This window comes from Macaca fascicularis, chromosome 14, assembly GCF_037993035.2.
Source record: "Macaca fascicularis isolate 582-1 chromosome 14, T2T-MFA8v1.1".
Lineage (NCBI taxonomy): Eukaryota > Metazoa > Chordata > Mammalia > Primates > Cercopithecidae > Macaca > Macaca fascicularis.
This window is the reverse complement of record NC_088388.1, coordinates 68,849,419-68,873,751: the sequence shown is the minus strand read 5'-3', so window position 1 is coordinate 68,873,751 and position 24,333 is coordinate 68,849,419. Positions and strand designations below refer to the sequence as shown.

Sequence of the window (24,333 nt, the reverse complement as noted above, 5' to 3'; positions counted from 1 at the left end):
AAGAGTTCTTGATAATTTCTTTTCTTTGGAGGTAGAAATGTCATCCATTAATGCTTTGTACGGTTCCCTTGCCTTTCTCATTTCCCATGTCCTCTTTGTAAAATACGCAAGTGCTCTCTATCTGTAGACCCTCAGGAACCTTCTTACATACCTGGGCAAGAAAATGAAATAAGTGCAATTAATCAGGAAGTTGAACTGAACGTTCTTTATTAGGTGAAGCCATACCCTTGAAGTAGACGTTGTGTTCCCAAGTTCAGAAAATAGAATCTAGGGAAATAGGGTCTACTTACGATTATCAGGAAACAATCCAGGACCTCAATGGTACTTGTGAGCCAGGGCATTAGCCACACCAGCCACCACCTTCTGATAGGCAGCCTGCACCTGTAGGATGAATTCCTTGTCAAAGTTGTGGGCCAGCACACACACCAGCACATTGCCCAGGAGCTGCGGAGAAAAGGTAGGCAGATACACGCATATGGTTAACAGAGAAATGAAGATTGGCTTCTGAGAAACTGGGCCAACACCCATTTTTTTCTGCCCAAATCTTAGACAAAACTGATCCCCAGGTTATTCCCATCAGCATAAATAAGTACATATATGAATGCATACATATAACATATATCTATACTATACACACCCTCTATGTACTTAACAATCATATAGTCTATATATGTACATATATGCTATATATGCTGTATAATGCTATATACAAATTAATTCCAAATTAGTTTTAATTTTGTATGTGTATATAGCATATACAAATTAATTACTATAAACAGATTAATAGATACAAATTAATTGATTAATCAGTGTGATGATGGGCTGTCTCCTAATAATGATTCTGCCCCACCTCCAGTGTAACTTTCTAATCTTTCATAATCAAATATTCACTTTCCTTTCCATCCCATTTACTACCGAATTTATAAAATTCCAATTATTCCTTATTGTAAAATGACTTATAGCCTCTAAAACAGCATTCTATGCCTCTCCTCTTTGAGTTGGAGCCTCTGCCATACCCATGTGGGGAGACAAAAGGATTATTCTAAGTGCAGAATTAGCAGATGAGAGTTGGTGTGCATAATTTGAGTTGTGGTTAGAGAAGGAAAAATGAAGGGAGGCGGTTGAGAGAGAAAGAGAGGATATTAAATAATTTAATTTTTAAAATAGCAAGATTGTGAGGAAGGAAAAAATGCAGAATATTGAAATAAAAAATTAACGAAATTTTAGAAGCATTAAATGATAAAATATAGTAAAATAGACAAAAACGTGGGGGAAGAGCAGCTAGGTAAAAGAACCAAAATGTAAGATTAGAAAGTAAAAAGAGAAAAGTGGAGCATCTCCTGGACTCACCCTGAAGTTCCCAGGATCCACATGCAGCTTGTCACAGTGCAGCTCACTCAGCTGGGAAAAAGTGCCCTTGAGGTTGTCCAAGTGAGCCAGGCCATCACTAAAGGCGCCTAGCACCTTCTTGCCATGAGCCTTCACCTTAGGGTTGCCCATTAACAGCAGCAGGAGAGGACAGATCCCCAAAAGGCTCAAAGAATCTCTGGGTCCAAGGGTGGACTACCAGTAACCTGAGGGTAGGAAAACAGCCCAAGGGACAGAGAGAGTCAGTGCCTATCAGAAACCCAGGAATCTTCCCTGTCTACACATGCTCAGCTTCCATGTCTCGTAACCTTGATACCAACCTGCCCAGGGCCTCACCACCAACTGCATCCACATTCACTTTGCCCCACAGGGCACTGACAACAGTCTTCTCCTCAGGAGTCAGATGCACCATAGTGTCTGTTTGAGGTTGCTAGTGAACACGGTTATGTCAGAAGCAAGTATAAGCAACAGTTGGCTCTGCTCTCCCTTTTATGCTGGTCCTGTCCTCCCTACTCCAGTGCGCAGGTTGGTTTAAGATAAGCAGGGTTGCATTGGTTTGTGAGAATGAAAAATGAACCTTCATTCCACTGTTCCCTTACCTTGCCCTGAAATTGGCTGTTCTGTCATGTGTGTCTTGACTCAGAAATCCTGTTCTCCTCTACATATCTCTCCAGCACATCTCTTTAGCAGTTGTTTCTAAAAATATCCTCCTAGTTTCATTTATGCAGAAGTGTTTTAGTCTAATATAGTGGAATGTATCTTAGAGTTTAATTTATTTGTTTCTGTCACTTTATACTAAGAAAACGTGTCTAGAAGCAGATGTTTTAGAGAGTTGACTCAATATAACGTTCTCCTTTGTCTCTAGGGATTTTTGTCTCCAAGGGAATTTAAAGAGATTGGAATGGACAAATCTATTACTGCCGTTTAAACTTGCTTGCTTCCTCCTTCTTTTGGTAAATTCTTCCTATAATAAAACTCTTATTTTTTATTATATTGAAATAAATGCCCATTAAAAGAATATTTTAAAAATGAGTGGTGGTTATTTACCAGTTATTGAAATAGGTTCCGGAAACATGAATTTTAAGGGTAACATTTTAATGACAGATAAAATCAAATATTATATACAAATATTATGATTGTTTAAAATTATGGTATGACTATAGAAAGAATGCAGAGAAAGTGCCAAGTAGATTTATCATATTCAGCCAGATTTAATTTAATGAAGTTCCCGGGAAAATGCTAGTACAGAACATTTTACAACTGTGTTCTTAAAAAAAAATGTGGAATTAGACCCAGGAATGAAGAGCTCAGTAGTTTTTCACTCTTTTCTGAATTCAAATAATGCCACAGTGGCAGACAAATACACACCTATGAGCATATCCAAAAGGAAGGATTGATGGAAAGAGAGGAGAAGGTCAATCCTTTCCTAGTGAAAGGAAGGAAGGAAGAGGGGAAGAGAGAGGATGGAATGGATAGAGGAGAAGAAGGAAAAACAAATAATGGAGAGGAGAGGAGAAAAAAGGAGGGGAGAGGAGAGGAGAGGAGAAGGGATAGGGAAGAGAAAGAGAAAGGGAAGGGAAGAGAGGAAAGAAGAGAAGAGGAGAGAAAAGAAAAGAGAGAGAGGAAGGGAAAGGAAAAAAGAGGAAAAAAGAGACAAGAGAAGAGATAAGACGGACAGTTCAAATTTTGGTAATAATATGGATCAATAGAAACTCTCAAACTCTGTTGGTGAGAGTGTACAATAGTATAACCCCTTTGGAAAACATTTAATAGTATCTACCAAAGCTGGATACATGATCTATTACGTAGCAATTACATTTTTAGATATTCAGAAACACATGCATGTGTATATCCAAAGATGTGTATAGAAATGCTTATGACAGCAATATTCATAAAAACCTCAAACTGGTAGCCACTTAAATGTTTGTCAAAAGTAGAACTGATAAATTATGGTATAGTTAAAGAATAGAATATTAGACAGAAATGAAAAGAATCAACTACTGCTTAACATGTAGCAACACAAATGCATTTTGCAGCATTTGCTAGATTAAAAGTAACCAGAGGTGAGTTCTAACTATATGATTTTATTTGTATATAGAAAGATGGACGATGTAACTGAGATTCTGATCACAAGGGGAAATGTTATAAAATAGAGTAGAGAGGAGCCATGAATAACCTTTAAACTTTGTTACAAATTATTTTTCTGTAACCTGGAAGCCAAGAGAAGATATTGAATAATTCAAGGAAGATGGTGGCATGGTTTGATTTGTATGTTTAAAAGATTATTCTCACTTAGTGAAGAAATGTATTTTAGAAGTAGAGAAAATGGGAGACAAATAACTGGGCTTCTGTTGCAGGAGGGAAGGAAGTGACAATGCCATTTCTATCATCAAACTTAGACCATGATGGTGATGTCAGTCACTGAGATCGTGAACACAAGAATAGGACCACATTTGTGAGTTTAGTGGTATGATAAGATCAGAAATTCAGTCTCGGATACACTGTATTTTATGCATTGTTGTAAAATGCAAAAGGATATACTTAGATATATGTATCTGGAGCTCAGAAAGAATACAACCAGGTCAAGAATACAGAATGGAAGAGAACGTACAAGAACAGATCACAGTGTGCTATGTAAATCACTACCACTACCTGTTAAAAATTACAGATGATGTACTTCATCAACATCTCCTTAAAATCTTAGAATGTGTTTGTGAGGTAGGAATTATGTTTCCAATTCATATATAAGAAAATTGATTCTAAAAAAAATGTTAGGTAAATTCTTAAGGCCATGAGGACTGTTATTTGATCTTTGTCTGTTAATTCCAAAGACTTGGCTTTTCCCTTTAATTCTGTTCTACCTGAAATGATTTTACACATTGGGAGATCTGGTTACATGTTTATTATATAAGGCTTGCATTGAGAGTGTTTGTATAACAGGGTAAGGTCTTTTTTTCTTTTCTCGTCTGAGATGGAGTTTCACCCCTAGTGCCCAAGCTGGAGTGTAATGGCGCGATCTAGGCTCACTGCAGCCTCCACCTCCTGGGTTCAAGCAATTCTTCTGCATCAGCCACTCGAGTAGCTGGGATTGCAGGCATGCACCACATGCCCAGCTAATTTTGTATTTTTAGTAGAGATGGGGTTTCACCATGTTGGTCAGGCTGGTCTCGAACTCCTGACCTTAAGTGATCTGCCTACCTTGGCCTCCCAAAGTGCTGGATTTACAAGCCTAAGCCACCACATCCAGCCAGGATAAGGTCTTAACATGGAAAGAATAGCATCTACTCTTGTCCAGGAAACAACGAGGACCTGACTGTGGGCCGTAAGAGAAGTGATTAATAGACAGGGACAAATTCAAGCATAATTGAACTGTTGATTAGAGGTAAGGAAATGATTTTAAGTCTCTGAGCTTGGTGAGTGGGCAAGTAGCTATCCAATGACTAAAATGGAAAACACTGGAAGAGAAACAGTTTTAGTATAAAAAGTGAAACGACCATGCTGAGTCTGAGGTTCCTATAGGACATCTATACAAATAAGCCCAGTACATAGTTTGATATATGGGTTTGGCACCGAGGTCAGAGGACAGAGCTAGAAATCAGACTTGGGAACTGGGATTATACAAGCTATATTTAAGAGTTTGGATATAACTGTGAATCCAAGAGTGCGACGAATACAAAATTAAATGAAGGACCTTTAATGAACACCAACACTTAATGTGAAATCTCAAGGAAGTACGAAGTAAGACATAGCCCCAAAATCCCCAATGATTTTAGAACTCAGTATGGATTTTAATTAGCATAATGTCAACGTTGGTTAGAATGGAATTCAACTTGCTGCTGGTTTCAGAGTAAATAGGAGATAAGGGTCTAGATTTTGACACACAGTGAAAAGCTGAAACGAAAAGGAAAAGATAGGGTGACAGATGGGAAATGTATGCAAGGGGGATGAGCCACATGGTATGGGAGAAACACTAATGACTCTAGGGTCAGAGAAATATGGGTTACATCCTTCTACAAAATTCACATTCTTGGCTGGGCATGGTGGCTCACACCTGTAATCCCAGCACTTTCAGAGGCCAAGGTGGGTGGATCACCTGATGTCAGGAGTTCGAGATCAGCCTGACCAACATGGAACCCCCTCTCTACTAAAAATACAAAATTAGCTGGGCATGGTGGCAGGCGCCTGTAATCCCAGCTACTTGGGAGGCTGAGGCAGGAGAATCACTTGAACCTGGTAGGTAGATGTTACAGTGAGCCTAGATCGTGCCATTGCACTCCAGCCTGGACAACCAGAGCAAAACTCTGTCCCAAATAATGATACTAATAATAATAATACATTCTTGCTAACCTGAAAAAATAAATTATTTGCACTTTGTACCTAATTTATAATGTTCAGATAATGAATATTGATATGATATATTCATATGCACAGAACAATGCATAGGAGACACATTATAAGTGTAAGTGGCATTCTTAAATGCCAGTGCTCTCCACAGTTCTAATCTCAGTTCACTGCTCTTTGAATTCTGTGTTTTCATATTATCTTATCAATACATTAATCATTGCAATAATCATTACACACTATAATTGTTCATTTATTGGACACATCCTAGTTTCCTTCTGTCAATTACCACACTGCTTTCAAATTTATTCCTCATCCTTCCCTCAGTGTTCTCTGTATTTGAGGAAATGACATTTCCCAGGTTTACTCACCCTTTTGGTCCCATGTACATTCTGCAATGGTAAACACTAGCTGAGGGAAAGCATAAGCAAGATTATTTCTGGCCTTCTCTCTCTCCTCTCGCTCTCTCTCTGAAGGGATCTCCTACAGCAGACAGTCTTTTTTATGGTTGATATTTTGATGCCCCCATTAGACAGTTCTGGCTTTCTCCAAGGAGCCCCCAATATCTCATTGAATCCAGTAGACCCCTGGTTCTGGATGGTGGTATAAACATTTTCTCCTTCTGTCCTTTTAGGCCTAATGGCGGAAAAAGTTTTCTGATGTTACGAACATCTAGATTTCTGCACTGTCCTTTGTTTCATATTTTAGGTCTTCTAATACAACGATAATTAACTATTAAGAGCTGTATTTAATTCTAGGTTGAGTAACTGATAGTGGTTTGTGCTTTCCTTGATGGACCCTAACTGATATAACTAATAAACTGATTTCTGATACTATGTCTTATTAGTGTATGAAATTCTGATGTGAATAAATGCATGACACATACTCATTGACTAATCAAACTACAGCAAGGGAGATTGAAGGAACAACCGTATAGAGGCAGAGGAAGGAACCTCATGACCTATAAATATTAAGATATCACATAGTCATTTTAGATCCAAAGGTTTCTCAGTTTAGGTCTCAAACAAACTTCTCTATGGATAGTGTAATACTCATAATGTGGAAAAGAGAGATCTAATTTTTGGATAGTTTAATCATTTTTTAAATCTCCAAATACTAGGGAAATAAGAGTTTACAAGACAATGTCTCTACCATAAAAGAGGTTAATAGTTAGTGGGAGGAATACACAATGAGCAGATTAAGTACATTAGTAAGAAAAATCCTAGATATTATAATAAGAAAGAGCCCATAATTATAGCAGAGTTTATAGACAGGGCTTTTAGCCCAGTTAAAATTTAAAAAAAAAATAGCTTCTTAGTTGAAATAACATTTAAGTTAAGACTTAAAGTATGAGTACAAGATAGACAGGACAAAATGAGGGAAAGACATCACCCAGAGTAAACGAACAGCATGCACAAAGCTAACAGAGTCAAATGCAGAAATCCAAATTCTCTCTATTGACTGGGGTAATTTTGTCAATGCACTCAAGTATGCGTCTGTAACAGTGTGTGTTCTTATGTGTGCATGGGATGTTTGTTCATGGAGCATAGGAAATTGTACAGACATATACACACATCTGTATGTGTGTATCAGAGAATGTTTACATTGTTGCAAGATTTTATATGACTACATGCACAAGCATTCATGCTTCATGTCAGTTTGGTATATTTTTCCTGTGTGTCAAGATGTGTACTTACATATTTTCCAGTAAAGGTGAATGTGAAAACTGCTCAGCGAGAAATGAACAGTAAGTAACACAGGAAATTGAACTCTTGTCTCTTAATTTAAAATACAGAATGACATTCAGAAGGGCAGGAGATAGCACAAGTATGAAATTTTAAAGTGTGAATGGACACGGTAATTATTCAAAGAATGTGCTTAATTAATGTATGCTACAAGACAGCAGTTGAGTGATTATTGCACATGAGCAACTGTTATTTATTCTGCTTTGTGGGTTATTAGTGGGGACTCAAAAATATGACAAAGGAATTTCAGAAGCTATTAAATGGTAGCACCGCCTATCTATGTGCTCCCACTCAAGAGATATGGTAAGACGAGCTCTTTGGGGTGGACACATACAGGAAATACTTTGAGAAAGAGGTTTCGGGATTAGTGAAACTGGAGAGGAAAGGATATTATATCTTCTAAAACCTATTTTGAGTCAGTTTGAGGGTGTTACATACTTCCTAAGGGTCTTGGGTACAGGAGTTTGAAGCGATTGCCACAGAATGGCTATGTTCATTGCCAGATTCAAACAGGGGGCTTGTAGGCATTTTCTCTTCTGTCAATACATTTCCTTCTTTTCATTCACAGGCAGAGATTTTTAGCTGTCATCTCTAACTCTCTGTTTCACAATGTTTTCCAGTTCTGTGCAATCACTGCCATGATGGTTTCTTACTCAATTTTTTTCTTAACTTCATTGTTTCCATCAACTTCAGTTCTTTATCTATCACCTCAATATAATTACAGCAAGCTCCTCTGACTATACCTGAGTTAGACTTTGTCTAATCAGTTCTATATATATACATGTGAATCAATTTTCCTACATTTCCCTATTTATTATGTCACTCTTACATGCAAGAATTTTCAGTGATTTTTGCTCAAAACAATAGCCATTTTTCTTGCTTCATGTGGTCTCTGCATCCAGTTTCCCTAATTTTATAGCACCCTGCCTCTTTTAAATGTCCATATTCTCCTCTACCAACTTGACCTAACATGCTAATTCCTAAATCTCAGCCTTTTAATCTGCTGTTTACTCACATAAACAAGACTTTTGTCTTCAACAGAAATCAGTTGTTTTCAATATTGATTGGTAATAATTTTTTTATTCATAAAAATTGTATATATTTATGAATGCACATATATGTATATATAGAAAGAGAATAAAATCAATACCACCAAAAACAATAAAACTTGTATATACTTAGAGAAACAGAGAGCCGAACAAAGAGATTTATTATTTATCGGGTAGTGTAATAAAGACTTTCCAGGTATCAATTCAATTAATTCTTACAAAAATCCTTTAAGGAAAATAAATATGATAAATCTACCATATTTACAGCTTAATGGAATTATAAATATGTTTCAGGTCACAGAGGTAGCAGATGAATTACAGATGTAAACCAAGACAGCCAGCTCACATGCCTTAGAGATAATTCTCCACTAATACCATTGAAGACATTAGGAGAAAGTTCAGGGTTTGGCCCTTGATTGGTCTCTAGGAAGCCCCATCCCCACTGCATTATAAATCATCAAAATATGTTGTTTAAAATAAGTAGAAGTGAACTACAGTCACCAAATGAGCTATATCCTGAGTTCATACAAATAATAGCCTATACAGAATCTCTAATTTGAGTCCTAACATATCTCTACACATTATCGACAATCCTCTTACATCTCTAAAGAGTACTTCCATTGCCCTCACTTTCTCTAAAGACATTGCCTTATTCTAGGAACGATTTCCCCTTCCTAGGAGTAACTACTCCACTAAATCCACCCACAAGTTCTCTCTTATCTTTCAGGATTGCAAGAAAGTATCTTCTCTACCCTTAAACTCCCATTCTCCAATGTTTTCATTATCATCAGAAATGGTGGGTCCTTTTGGCTGAATCAATGTAAAATATAAAGACAGAAAAAGAATACAATAATATTTCTTAGAGAGCAGATTTCTTTATTTTATTTTTATCATGCAGGAACTGAATCTGCAGGCAGGATACTGCTCTTCTCCTCAGTGTCCCCCGTCTAAAGGAAATGAGCTTTTGGGACATAGGTACAAACATAGTGGACAGGGAACTCAATGGCCCTTGAGGGCTACAGCATTAGCCACAGCATTTGTGGGTTCCTGCCAAGAAGCCTGTATCTGTAGGGTAAACTCTTTGCTGAAGTGGGTTGCCAAAATAATCAATATCACGTTGCTTAAGAGCTGGGGAGGGAGTGAAGATAAAAAGAAAATGGTACATAGTGAATAGAAGGCCTCAAGCTGGACTTGCAATACATAGATACAACACTTACTTCCTTTTTGACCAGAGTTTGAGCAACTCTCAGTCTTATTCTCACAAAGGTAAGTTCACCATTATGGGATAGACATCAGCTTCAATATGACTGGCAGCGCTGCACCTCCCATTGTGTCCTATCCTTCTTTTACTTGCTATGCCAACTCACTACCCCAGCACAGTGTGATTAATTGTTTCACTTTTTTAGAGACTCTGTCCTTTTTTAAAAATAGGATAACAGTACTTCAAGGAGCTGTAAGGGATAGGATAAGTCCCCAGTCATCACACACATACAATTTTCCCAAACACTCATAACAAAGAATCCTGTACCATGCGCACAAAAGTATACCATCATCATTCAGAAGGAAACAATCCTCTTTTTAAAAGCTTCCCATTAATCTTTCTAGTTGACCATTTTCTGACTTCCAGGACTATGCAGAAAAGTGTCTATTAATTTTCACAGAAAATTTCAATGACCAAAGGAAAGATGTTATTTCCTCTATCTCAACTTCCATTCCCTCATCCAAAAACACTCAGTTTAATTTTGGCCAGAATTTTGTATAAGACGTGTTTTTCAGAGCTATCAAATGGTAAGTGCCTTTCCATTATTCATAGTCCTTGCTCTACCAAATATCAGTTATGTTATTTAGAGCAACATAACTCTCAAAAACGATCCCACTGCTGAAATATCATATCCCATAGCTGACTCATAGCACAAGAGAAACCCACCTCTGCTTTCAAAAGCACCCATGGTGCAAATAGCTAAGGGTAAAGAAGAAAGCATGAGTGTACTTAGTACTCACCAGGAAGTTCTCAGGGTCCACGTGCAGCTTGTTACAGTACAGGTCACTCAGCATAGCAAAGGTGCCTTTGAGGTCATCCATGAGCATAACAGCTTTTACGAAGGAGATCAGCACCTTCTTTCCATGTGCCTTGACTTTGAGGTTGCCCATTATTGCACAGTCAGAGCCCAGATAGCCAAAAGTTTCAAAGTACCTCTGGGTCCATGGGTAGACAACCAGGAGACTGAGGGACAGTCATAATCACAGAGCAGATGCAAAGTCAGACTATGTAAGACAATGGGCTAGTCCCTCTTTCAGAAACACATTCTGCCTTTCTGCACCTCGCCCTGGCTTCCAGTACCTACCTGCCCAGAATCTCACCTCCAGCCTTCTCACCTAAACTTGCTTCACAGGCTAGTGGCAGCAGCCTTCTCGTCAGCAGTGAAATGCACCACGGTGTCAGATCTGGGAGTTTCCTGGCGATCGTAGATGAGCCAGAAGCATACCTGTACTTCTGCTTCTTGTGTGGCTTTTGTTTCTCCTCTCCGGCCCCCAGCCCTTTTGCCTGTCTCAGTGAAATGAATCTATTGGTCAAGGGTGGGTTGCGACTTCAGGGGTGGGGTTTGGGCAAGGGAAGTTTTGCAAGATGGACATTCAAGTTTCTGATAGAATCCGGGTGGGCTTCTCAGGGGAACTTTGCTGTTCAGGCTTAATTTGAAACTTTACTTCTTTCCCCTCCATTTTCCTACACTACCCCCACCATCCAGTGTGCAGTTTATTTCTCAAAGTCTTCACCAGTGGCTGCTAATAACTTGAATGCTGACAAATAGGAATAAGTTAGAGCTGAAAAGGATAAGAATTACAAATATCTTAGCCATCAATTCCTGGGTCAGGAGTTGTGACAATGTAACAACGTGTTATTCATCCAGGCTTTATGTGGAAGAAGCCACAGCCTTTCTTGGTTTTCAATTCTCTTGAGACTACATTGAGTACACAATTTCATCCTCTCTCTCTCTCTCTCTCTCTCTGCAAGCTCCGCCTCCTGGATTCACACCATTCTCCTGCCTCAGCCTTCCGAGTAGCTGGGACTACAGGCTCCCGCCACCATGCCGGGCTAATTTTTTGTATTTTTAGTAGAGACGAGGTTTCACCATGTTAGCCAGGATGGTCTTGATCTCCTGACCTTGTGATCTACCCGCCTTGGCCTCCCAAAGTGCTGGGATTACAGGCGTGAGCCACAGCGCCCAGCCAATTTCATCACTTTTTAGAATAGAATAGAAATAAACACCTCTATCAAGCATCCATTTGGAAGAAAGCAGAATAAGAAACAAACTAGGGGCCGGGCGCGGTGGCTCAAGCCTGTAATCCCAGCACTTTGGGAGGCCGAGACGGGTGGATCACGAGGTCAGGAGATCGAGACCATCCTGGCTAACACAGTGAAACCCCGTCTCTACTAAAAAAAAAATACAAAAAACTAGCCGGGCAAGGTGGCGGGTGCCTGTAGTCCCAGCTACTCAGGAGGCTGAGGCAGGAGAATGGCTTAAACCCGGGAGGCAGAGTTTGCAGTGAGCTGAGATCCGGCCACTGCACTCCAGCCTGGGCGACACAGCAAGACTCCGTCTCAAAAAAAAAAAAAAAAAAAAAAGAAACAAACTAGGGAAGTAAGGGGAAAACTGGGTTTTATTACCATGTTTTTAAAATCCATTTTGTAGTCAGTGTACTTATCTGAGCAAAGGAGATTTCCTCTGAATCACTCAATAATAGTCCATGTCAAATTCCACATATCTGCAAAATTATGCCAGAGCATCTAATAGTGTTGGGGTAGAAGGGTGCTGCTGTGTTCAAGCAAGAGTATAGAAGAAGTTTCCGTGGCCCGTGCTGGGCGTTAGGTCATTTGTGTCTGGCACAGGCTTGATCTACAGTCTAATGCTGTAATGCTGTAATGTGTTTAACTTGTCTTTATATCTAATCAGGCAGAGACATTCTTCACTGCCAATATTCCACAGACTGCTGCACGTGTCTCAGGTGCTGCACGTCTCATGCGTCTCAAACAAGCAATTTCAGGAATAGACAGGGCACGCTTCCACCGGCAGAGAGAATAACACTTTATTTTATATTCTTAAGGCTTATTGCCCTCATACTTAGAGGTTTGGGATGCTAGTTTGTGTGTTCCCCCTGAAATAAATGCTTACAAGAAATAAAGTTTAGGAGATCATCCTCATGTGTACTTCAAGGAGACTCTAAATTTCAAAGAGTTCAATCCAATATATTAAAGCTGAATTTCTGATATTGGAGACACAGGATTTTAGTCTACTGGATATAGTTGAGAGGCAGTTATCTGTTTTACTTAGGAACATGGGGAGAGTTTGTAGTGACAAACAGAGTTTGAGGCAAAACCAATAAGATTATCTTTAAGAGCAGAGATCGATGATATGAAGAAAAATAAGTGGCAACCTTGACTATATGCAGGAAACACATTTACATTGAGTTGTGGGGACTGGCCTGAGAGGACACTTCAGGTCGTGTCCTTTAATGGCCTTAAAACTAATTCCCAACAGAATGTCTGTTCATTGCCATACCTCATATCCTTAGGTACATACATCTAAAACCCTGCATATCGGTGAACAGCTGCCCCATCTTTTTATCAGCCAACCAGCAATTCAACAGTTACTGCGAACTTCCACTTTTCTCTCATCTGCTCCAAGAAAAGTGACCTGTGATCACCTTCCTGGAAGTATTGATTCTTTCATGTTTGTGGCTGTTCCCCGTTTCCAGTTGTTTTCCATGGTTATTGCTTCTAGTGTGATCTATAGACTCTTATATCATCAATATCAGGTCATCATTGCAGTTGTCAATTTCTTCCTGTTGCATTTTATGTATTAATTCAACAAGTACATATTAGGTCCCATATGTCATCCATTAAGTTTCATATGCCATCCATTTTTCTTAATTCTGAGAATCTTACATGAACTAGACAGACAGATTCTTTTGTCTAATGGTGCCCTCACTATAGTGAGTAGAGGAGACCAGCTTACATACTGAAATAAATGAATGAATAAGAGATTTCAGGTGGTATTATATGACTTGAAGAAACTGCATATTGTATCTACAGCCATCTGGTCTTTGAGAAACCTGACAAAAGCAACAATGGGGAAAGGATTTTCAATTTAATAAATGATGGGCAGAACTAGCTAGCCATATGCTGAAAAATGAAACTGGACCCCTTCCTTATACCTTATCCAAAAATTAAATCCAGATGGATTTGAGACTTAAATGAAAAACCCCAAACTCTAAAAAGCCTAGAAAAAAATCAGGGCAATACCCTTCATGATATAGGCATGGGCAAAGATTTCATGATGAAAACATGAAAAGCAATTGCAGCAAAACCAAAAATTGACTAACGGAATCTAATTAAACTAAAGAGCTCCTTCACAGAAAAAGAAACTACCATCAGAGCGAAAGACAATCTACAGAACATGGAAAAATGTTTGCAATCTATTCTTCTGACAAAGGCCTAACATCCAGAGTAAATAAGAAACTTAAACAACTTTACAAGAAGAAAAAAAAAAAAACATTAAAACCATGGCACACATTTACCTATAAAACAAACCTGCATATCCTGCACATGTACCCTGGAATTTAAGGTAAAATTAAATTAAATCAAAAGAAAAAAATAAAAACAAATGACATGGCAATGTTAGGAAGTTACCCTATATGGCCTAAAAAAAGAAGGCATAAATAATCCAAAACTTGTTTAACATATCATCAAGAAATAACCATAAAAATGAACAACTAGCAGCCCTCGGGGGTGCTTTGCCTATACAATAGTCATTCTTTTATTTCTTTACTCTCTTAAGAAACTTGCTATGACTTAAAAAAAACAAGTGCATATTGTGAAATGGTAGTGACTGCATTTGAAGTGGGTCCTTTATGATATGATGGAGCCAGGCAGAGACTTTTGGAGAAAGAAGTTCCTGAAAGAAGGAAGGGCATGTGCCAAATTCTGAGGCTGAGGAGAAACAAAGAAAGAAAGAAAAAAAAAAGAATAAAGAACTTGACATTTCACTGTATGTAAAGACATTGCAAGGCTAGAGTAGAGCATGTTGAAGTAAAAATAAGAGAAATCAAAATTAGAGAGAAGGGCACAGGCTTATTATTTGGGTCTTACAGATGAGAATAGTAGAGTAGGTATTTTATACTGAAACTTAGGGGACCAGGGGAGATTTGTAAACCTGAGATAAACATGGTCTCTAGTCCACTCAAACCCTAAGCTTATTTTTTTCTCCTTCCTCATCTGCCTTACTCAGTGCAAGGTGTATAACAAAATACAAAATACCAAAGACTGGATGGCTTCAACAACAGAATTTTTTCTCACGTTTCTGAAGGCTGATTTGTGGTCAGGGTTCTCTTCCTGGATTGCAGATAGCTGACTTCTCACTGTGTCCTCACTGGGAGGAAAGACAAATGGCTTGTCTCTCTGCTTCTAATAAGGAAATAAATTTTATGATGGGGATCTGCTCTTATGAGCTCATCTAAACCTAGTTACTTTTCAAAAGTCTCCCCTACAAATAAGGTCAGTTGGGAGTTGGGGATTCAGCATGTAAATTGTGAGGAGACAAACATTAGGTCCATAACACCATCACATTAAACTCTTACTTATACAGATGGACTAACATCCAACTATACAAAAATTCCATTGAGTAAGCCTTCCAATTAATCTTGTACAAATTCTTCCCACTACTTTTGATCTCACAGTACTGGTCTCTTGCTCAGACACAACATGCTCATGCTGACTTGTGAGCCTCTGCTGATTCATTTCTTACACCTAAGTCCTCACCTCCCCCAGAAGCTTACAGTGAGGTCTCTTCCTGGAAATGCTGTGACCAATCTGCACACTTGAGGACATGGGATTAATCTTACTTTCTTAGGCATCCACAAGGGCTATGAAAAGCCAGGTGCCATTAGAAATAATATTCCCCCTAACAAAATAAATGCTACACCTGACTAAACCTTGACCTCCGAAAGCTTGGAACACTTTCACTTCATTAAGAACCATCCTTACTACTCTGCTGCAATCCAACACCCAGGTCTTCACTGAAACTTTCCCCATCTCTTCCAAAACATGTTTCTGAGGAGTCTGTCCTATAGAGGTCTTTCTTCTTACCAGCTTTCTCCTGCACAATTTACCCCCAACTTGCAGAACTCCCGTATATCAGTGTCTTTACTGCTTTGTTCTTTTATTTGCTCATCAAAATTCACATCTCATGTAAAAATAAATGGGGAGCATGCGCACACCACAAACACACATAGCCATACAGAAATACACATACACACATCCCTCAATATAAACCCTTTGGGGCTCATATATTTTAAAAGATGTAAAAAAAGAGCTGAAGAAAATCATGTGTGATCTCTTAGCAGAATAGATTTATTGTTTTTATTGCTTGCAGAATAAAGCCTATCCTTGAAAGCTCTGCATCGTGGGCAGGGGGCTCAGTGGTATCTGGAGGACAGGGCACTGGCCACTCCAGCCACCATCTTCTGCCAGGAAGCCTGCACTTCAGGGGTGAATTCTTTGCCGAAATAGATTGCCAAAACAGTCACCAGCACATTTCCCAGGAGCTGTTGAGATGAAAGGAGACAACAAAAATGAACCCATAGTGAGCTGAGAGCTCCAGCCTGGCCTCCAGAAACTACACACCCAGCTTCCACCCAGAATCAAGCCTATGTTAACTTCCCTCAAAGCCTGAGATTTTGCCTTCCATTAAATGCAGGTAGTTGTTCCCCTTGCAGCACTAGTCACTGGCCAAAATTTAAAACTTGCTGTCTTCTTGCCACCACAAACCCTGTATGTTGTAGGCTGAAAACATTAAAAGAAACACAAGCGCGCGCGCACACACACACACACACACACACACACAAACCCCTGGCTTTCAAAATCTACTCTAGCCCAAATGTTTCAATTGATCCTCACCCCTGGACACACTTTGCCCCCATCTGGAATTAGAGGATATAAGTTTGTAATGAAGTGATAGCGGCATTTTGTATGTGTCCAGCTGATATAGGAATAGCCTCAGACTCTGTTTGGTCACCAGAGTTCCCCACTTTGACTGGGCCAATATATGCCTTCTACCTGCATCTTTTTAATGACCATACTTGTCCTGCCTCCAGATAGATGTTTTAAAACAAATAACAAAAATGAGGGAAAGATGAAAGTTCTTTCTACCGGAATCTAATAAAGAAAAGTCATTTTCCTCATTTCCACCTCTCTTTTGTCAATGTCAAAATTGTCCGTCTAGATTTTTAGAGGCACTCCTTAGGCCCTAAAACATTACCATTCGGTCTCAGCCCAGTTAGTCCTCTGCAGTTTCTTCACTCCCAACCCCAGTATCTTCAAATAGCTCACACCCAGCAGGTAGATTCGGCTGTCCTCAGATCAATACTCAGTTGTCTAAGTTGCCTTGAGACTGAACTCTGAAACTGCTGAAACTCCTGGACTCACCCTGAAGTTCTCAGGATCTACATGCAGCTTGTCACAGTGCAGCTCGCTCAGCTGGGCAAAGGTGCCCTTGAGATCATCCAGGTTCTTTATGGCATCTCCCAAGGAAGTCAGCACCTTCTTGCCGTGTGCCTTGACCTTGGGGTTGCCCATGATGGCAGAGGCAGAGGACAGGTTGCCAAAGCTGTCAAAGAACCTCTGGGTCCATGGGTAGACAACCAGGAGCCTGTGAGATTGAACAAGAGCAGTTTGACAGTCAGAAAGTGCCACAAATCCTGAGAAGCGGCCTGGACTTTTGCCAGGCACAGGGTCCTTCCTTCCCTTCCTTGTCCTGGTCACCAGAGCCTACCTTCCCAGGGTTTCTCCTCCAGCATCTTCCACATTCACCTTGCCCCACAGGCTTGTGATAGTAGCCTTGTCCTCCTCTGTGAAATGACCCATGGCGTCTGGACTAGGAGCTTATGGATAATCTCAGCCGTTCCAGAAGCGAGTGTGTGGAACTGCTGGAGGGTGCTTCCTTTTATTCTTCATCCCTAGCCAGCCACCGGCCCCTGGCCTCACCTGATACTCTAAGACTATTGGTCAAGGTTGCCTTGTCAAGGCTATTGGTCAAGGCAAGACTGGCCAACCCATGGGTGGAGTTTAGCCAGGGACCGTTTCAGACAGATATTTGCATTGAGATAGTGTGGGGAAGGGGCCCCCAAGAGGATACTGCTGCTTAATTTTTTTATAGCCTTGCCTTGTTCCAATTCAATCATTCCAATTTTTCTCTAGTTTATTCTTCCCTTTAGCTAGTTTCCTTCTCCCACCATAGAAGATACCAGGACTTCTTTTGTCAGCCTTTTTTTACCTTCTTGTCTCTAGCTCCAGTGAGGCCTGGAGATTAAAGTTAAAGCATATACCAATTTTTGAAAAGTTCGGGGATTGTGACATGTGTTTTAGGCATAGGTCCAGGATTTTTGATGGGACAAGTCTTAGTCTCATTTAGTAAGCATTGTGCTATACTTATCTTTGAAAATACTCTCTGTGGCTTTTTCTGTTATCTCTTAAGTTCTCAATAGTGCAGTGAAAATAATTCCTATAAAGCCAGTTTCAGTGCAGTGAAAGATTAGTGTTATGTAATATAAGACCTAATCCTTACCTCAATATGTACTTATCTGTACCTATTTGAAATAAATCATGCCTGTTTCATCTTAGAAAAAATATTGGATTCCATATTCAGGATGTATATATATATCATATGATGTGTATTTATCACTGGGTAAGTGTGTGTGCTGGCTGATGACCAGGGTTTTGGTGTAGCTTTTTTATGCTCAGTAAAGATGATGGTGGAATGTTCTTTGGCAGGTACTCTCCATTAGAATTAATTATCTTGTATAGATGCTAGGTTCACTTCTCAGGGAATCTTATTCTAAGACATAAGACATGTGTGTGCACGGAAAACAACTCTAGAGAAGCAAGGGCTGTTTTTATTGGCTAATAGTCCACACACTATGACAACTCGAATATCAGTGTACTTTAGACAGCTTTATTTCTAACGCAGTGCTGTTTCTGACATATTGGACCGTTAACAGGGTGAGAAGTATTTCTGCTGGTTTTTTGGTTCTGTTTTGCTTTTGGTTAGTTTGTTTTTGTTTTTCTCTGAAAGTGATCCATGATCTCAAACCTTGCTAGATTATGCCAGAAGCTCTGGAATTCTGGTTTATTGGAGGTGAGCTGTATCTTCAAATTAGTTTATCCCCTAAGCTATCAGGTTGATTTAAATTGGTGAAATCCTTTCAGCCTTCATGATCCTGTGTAAAGATTATACCTGTTCGTTGATAAAGATGGCTAAAAGGCCAGAAAGGTATACATTTGCCCATGTAACAAGCCTGCACATCCTGCACATGTACCTTGGAAATTAAAATGAAATGAAATAAAATTAAAAGGAAAAAATGCCATGGCAACATCAGGAAGTTATCTTTTATGGCCTAAAAATGGGCGGCATAAATAATCTACCCCTTGTTTAGCATACTATTGAAAAATAACAACAAAAATCGGTAACGAGCAGCCCTTGGGGCTACTCTGCCTATGAAGTAGCCGTTCATTTATTCCTTTACTTTAATTTTTTATAAACTTGTTTTACTAAAAAAAAAAAAAAGGAAAGAAACAAGAAAGAAAGTGCGAATTGTAAAATGGTAGTGAGTGACAGCATTTGAAGTGGGTCCTTTATGGTATGATGGAGCCAGGCAGAAGATGTTTGGAGAAAGAAGTTCCTGAAAATAGGAAGGGCATGTAGAAAACTGTGAGGCTGAGGAGAAAAACGAAAGAAAGAAATATAAAGAAAGAACTTGACATTTCACTGTATATAAATACATTACAAGCCTAAAGTACATTGAAGAAAAAATAGGAGAAATCAAAGTTAGAGAGAAGGGTCAAGCTTACGACTTGGGAGTTACAGATGAGAGTAGTAGAGTAGGTATTTTATACTGAAACATAGGAGACCAGGGGAGATTTGTAAACCTGAGATAAACATGGTTTCTAATCCACTGAACACCCAAGTTTATTTTTTTCTCCTTCTTCATCTGCCTTACTTAGTGCAAGGTGCTATAACAAAATAGCATAGACCGGATGGCTTCAACAACAGATTTTTTTCTCACATTTCTGCTGATTCCTGGTCAGGGTTCTCTTCCTGGGTTGCAGATGGCTGACTCCTCACTGTGTCCTCACCAGAAGGAAGAGAAATGGCTAACCTCTCTGCTTCTGATGAGGAAAATAATTCTCTGAGAGCGATCTGCTCTCATGAGCTCATCTAAACCTAATTACTTTTCCAAAGCCTCCCAGACAAATGGGGCCAACTGGGAGTTGGGGATTTAGCATGTGAATTTCCTGGAGACACAAGCGTTAGGTTCATAACACCATCACATTAAACTAAACACTCGCTTATAAACATGCATTAACTTTCAATTATATAAGAATTCCAGTGAATCTGCCTTCTCAATTAATGTTATACAAATTCTTCACACTACATTTTCATCTGACAGTGCTGGTCTGCTGCTCAGGCATGACACTATGATGCTGACTTGTGAGCCTCTGCTGGCTCATTTCCTTCACCTAAGTCCCCACCTCCCCTAGAAGCTTACAATGAGGTCTCTTCCTTGAAATGCTGTGACTTAAGGGCATGGGATTAATTTCGCCTCTTTAGGCATGCATCAACACTTAAAACGAAAAGTTTCTTAGTAAAGTAAGGATCACTTCATTGCAGTTACTGTGGAAAGAAAAATCTGTTTCCTGCTCTGATCTCTAACACCTCAACCTCCCCATAGAGCCTCACAAGGACTGAGAAAAGTCAGATGCCATTAGAAATAGTATTGCCCCTAATAAAATAGAATGGCTATCCCTGCCTAAACCTTGACTTCCTAAATTTGGAACACTTTGTCTTCGTTGAGCCCCTTCCTCGCTGCTGTGCTGCAATCCAGCCCCCAGGTCTTCACTGAACCTTTCCCCATCTCTTCCAAAACATCTGTTTCTGAGGAGTCCTGTCCTACAGAGGTCTTTCGTCCCACCAGATTTCTCCTACACTTTTTATTCTCACTTGCATAACTCCCATGTACAAGTTTCTTTATTGTCTAGTTCTTTTAATTGCTCATCAAAACCCACATCTCATGTAAACAAAAAAGTGAGGAATATGCACATGACACTAACACACACAGCCATGTACAAATACACATACACACATCCCTCAACATAAAACCCTTTGTGGCTCATATATTTAAAGAGACATAAAAAAAGAACTGAAGACAATCATGTGTGATCGCTTAGCAGAATAGATTTATTGTTTTTATTGCTTGCAGAATAAAGCCTATCCTTGAAAGCTCTGCATCGTGGGCAGGGGGCTCAGTGGTATCTGGAGGACAGGGCACTGGCCACTCCAGCCACCATCTTCTGCCAGGAAGCCTGCACTTCAGGGGTGAATTCTTTGCCGAAATGGATTGCCAAAACAGTCACCAGCACATTTCCCAGGAGCTGTTGAGATGAAAGGAGACAACAAAAATGAACCCATAGTGAGCTGAGAGCTCCAGCCTGGCCTCCAGAAACTACACACCCAGCTTCCACCCAGAATCAAGCCTATGTTAACTTCCCTCAAAGCCTGAGATTTTGCCTTCCATTAAATGCAGGTAGTTGTTCCCCTTGCAGCACTAGTCACTGGCCAAAATTTAAAATTTGCTCTCTTCTTGCCACCACAAACCCTGTATGTTGTAGGCTGAAAACGTTAAAAGAAACACACGCGCACACGCACACACATACACACACACACACACCCCTGGCTTTCAAAATCTACTCTAGCCCAAATGTTTCAATTGATCCTCACCCCTGGACACACTTTGCCCCCATCTGGAATTAGAGGATATAAGTTTGTAATGAAGTGATAGCGGCATTTTGTATGTGTCCAGCTGATATAGGAATAGCCTCAGACTCTGTTTGGTCACCAGAGTTCCCCACTTTGACTGGGCCAATATATGCCTTCTGCCTGCATCTTTTTAATGACCATACTTGTCCTGCCTCCAGATAGATGTTTTAAAACAAATAACAAAAATGAGGGAAAGATGAAAGTTCTTTCTACCGGAATCTAATAAAGAAAAGTCATTTTCCTCATTTCCACCTCTCTTTTGTCAATGTCAAAATTGTCCGTCTAGATTTTTAGAGGCACTCCTTAGGCCCTAAAACATTACCATTCGGTCTCAGCCCAGTTAGTCCTCTGCAGTTTCTTCACTCCCAACCCTAGTATCTTCAAATAGCTCACACCCAGCAGGTAGATTCGGCTGTCCTCAGATCAATACTCAGTTGTCTAAGTTGCCTTGAGACTGAACTCTGAAACTGCTGAAACTCCTGGACTCACCCTGAAGTTCTCAGGATCCACATGCAGCTTGTCACAGTGCAGCTCGCTCAGCTGGGCAAAGGTGCCCTTGAGATCATCCAGGTTCTTTATGGCATCTCCCAAGGAAGTCAGCACCTTCTTGCCGTGTGCCTTGACCTTGGGGTTGCCCATGATGGCAGAGGCAGAGGACAGGTTGCCAAAGCTGTCAAAGAACCTCTGGGTCCATGGGTAGACAACCAGGAGCCTGTGAGATTGAACAAGAGCAGTTTGACAGTCAGAAAGTGCCACCAATCCTGAGAAGCGGCCTGGACTTTTGCCAGGCACAGGGTCCTTCCTTCCCTTCCTTGTCCTGGTCATCAGAGCCTACCTTCCCAGGGTTTCTCCTCCAGCATCTTCCACATTCACCTTGCCCCACAGGCTTGTGATAGTAGCCTTGTCCTCCTCTGTGAAATGACCCATGGCGTCTGGACTAGGAGCTTATTGATAATCTCTGCCGTTCCAGAAGCGAGTGTGTGGAACTGCTGGAGGGTGCTTCCTTTTATTCTTCATCCCTAGCCAGCCGCCGGCCCCTGGCCTCACCTGATACTCTAAGACTATTGGTCAAGGTTGCCTTGTCAAGGCTATTGGTCAAGGCAAGACTGGCCAACCCATGGGTGGAGTTTAGCCAGGGACCGTTTCAGACAGATATTTGCATTGAGATAGTGTGGGGAAGGGGCCCCCAAGAGGATACTGCTGCTTAATTTTTTTATAGCCTTTGCCTTGTTCCGATTCAATCATTCCAATTTTTCTCTAATTTATTCTTCCCTTTAGCTAGTTTCCTTCTCCCACCATAGAAGATACCAGGACTTCTTTTGTCAGCCTTTTTTACCTTCTTGTCTCTAGCTCCAGTGAGGCCTGGAGATTAAAGTTAAAGCATGTACCAATTTTTGAAAAGTTCGGGGATTGTGACACGTGTTTTAGGCATAGGTCCAGGATTTTTGATGGGACAAGTCTTAGTCTCATTTAGTTAGCATTGTGCTATACTTATCTTTGAAAATACTCTCTGTGGTTTTAGGCCATTATCTCTTAAGTTCTCATTAGTGTAGTGAAAAAAAAAAATCATATAAAGCAACGGTTTCAGTGCAGGAATAGATTAATGTTATGTAATATAATATAATACTTAATCCTTACTTCAGTATCTACTTCTCTGTACCTATTTGAAATAAATCATGTGTGTTTCATCTCAGCAAAGGTATTTTTTTTTTCTTATTCAGGTATGTATGTAGGCACCCGATGATGTGTATTTATCACTGAATAAGTGTGTGTGCTGGCTGATGACCCAGGTTTTTGGTGTAGCTCTTCTGTGTTCAGTAAAGATGATGGTAGAATGTTCTTTGGCAGGTACTATGGCTTAGAATTAATTATCTTGTATAAATGCTAGGTTCAGTTCTCAGGGAATCTTATTCTAAGACATAAGACATGTAATTGCATGGAAAACAACTCTAAAGAGGCAGGGACTGCTTTAATTGACTAATAGGCCACACACTGTGACAGTTGGGATGTCACTTTAGTTTAGACATCTTTATCTGTAACTCAGTGCTATTTCTGACATATTGGCCACTGAACATGGCAGGAAGTATTCATGGTGTTTTTTCCTTTATTTTTTCTTTTGGATTTTTGTTTCTTGGTGGGTTTGGTTTTGCTTTTGTTTTTTCTCTGAAAGTGATCCATGACCTTGGTAGATTATGATGTCAGAAACTCTGGAAATCTGTTTTATTGGACGGGAGGTCTACTTCCCCTAACCTATCAGATTAATACTAATTATAATAATATTGGTGGAATCCTTTCAGCCTTCATAATCTTGTGTAAAGCTTATATCTGCTCAAAGTGTGAGACGGCTAAAAGACCAGAAAGATACATGTTGACCCATGCAGCAAAGCTGCACATATTGCACTTGTTCTTTGGAAGTTAAAATAAAAGTTGAATAAAAAAGGAAAGAAAAAGATTTGTCAACATATCGGTATCTTCCAGTTATTCACATAATAATAAGTGACTTCTCTCAATCTAAGGGTGGGTGAGAAAGATTTTTATTGGTATGCAGGTACAGATTACAGAGACTGAGGTGAATCCAAATTAGGGTCTCTTTAAGACAGGGGATCTGTGAGATGGGTAGATGGGTGTGTATAGATCTTTGACCATATCTGGGAATCTGGTTGGGTTCCATTTGTAGAGCCTGACCTTGAAGAATGTCTCAGAGACTGGTGTCTAAGCCCACTGAGGCTTAATCAAGTGAATCTTTTGAATCTGTTTTTGTTGTTGTTGTTGTTGTTGTTGTTGTTGTTGTTGAGATGGAGTCTTGTTCTGTCATCCAGGCTGGAGTGCAGTGGTGTGATCTCAGCTCACTGCAACTCCCGCCTTCCAGGTTCAAGCATTTCTCCTGCCTCAGCCTCCCAAGTAGCTGGGATTACAGGCACTTACCATCATGCCCGGCTAATTTTTGTGTTTTTGTAGAGA

At 40.0% G+C, this 24,333-nt stretch overlaps 4 protein-coding genes across 4 annotated transcripts; all 4 read right to left on the bottom strand.

Moving 5' to 3' along the window:
* Window positions 1-282: 282 nt before the first annotated feature.
* Window positions 283-1,500, bottom strand: LOC102143952 (hemoglobin subunit delta). The gene is given in 2 exon segments (XM_005578914.5): window positions 283-444; window positions 1,351-1,500. Coding segments are annotated over 2 exon segments (312 nt in total).
* Window positions 1,501-9,358: 7,858 nt separating this feature from the next.
* On the bottom strand, window positions 9,359-13,269 carry LOC102143561 (hemoglobin subunit epsilon-4-like). The gene is made up of 4 exons (XM_065529709.1): window positions 13,208-13,269; window positions 10,849-11,067; window positions 10,505-10,727; window positions 9,359-9,631 (listed from the first exon to the last, which is right to left on the bottom strand). The coding sequence occupies exons 1-4, from the start codon at window positions 13,267-13,269 to the stop codon at window positions 9,503-9,505; spliced, it is 633 nt and encodes a 210-aa protein (XP_065385781.1). The 3' UTR covers window positions 9,359-9,502.
* A 2,619-nt stretch (window positions 13,270-15,888) lies between these two features.
* LOC102143165 (hemoglobin subunit gamma) lies at window positions 15,889-17,476 on the bottom strand. The gene is made up of 3 exons (XM_005578912.4): window positions 17,332-17,476; window positions 16,986-17,208; window positions 15,889-16,105 (listed from the first exon to the last, which is right to left on the bottom strand). The coding sequence occupies exons 1-3, from the start codon at window positions 17,421-17,423 to the stop codon at window positions 15,977-15,979; spliced, it is 444 nt and encodes a 147-aa protein (XP_005578969.1). The 5' UTR covers window positions 17,424-17,476; the 3' UTR covers window positions 15,889-15,976.
* Window positions 17,477-20,770: 3,294 nt separating this feature from the next.
* On the bottom strand, window positions 20,771-22,352 carry LOC123568739 (hemoglobin subunit gamma). The gene is made up of 3 exons (XM_045371389.2): window positions 22,208-22,352; window positions 21,862-22,084; window positions 20,771-20,987 (listed from the first exon to the last, which is right to left on the bottom strand). The coding sequence occupies exons 1-3, from the start codon at window positions 22,297-22,299 to the stop codon at window positions 20,859-20,861; spliced, it is 444 nt and encodes a 147-aa protein (XP_045227324.1). The 5' UTR covers window positions 22,300-22,352; the 3' UTR covers window positions 20,771-20,858.
* Between the last annotated feature and the right edge of the window lie 1,981 nt (window positions 22,353-24,333).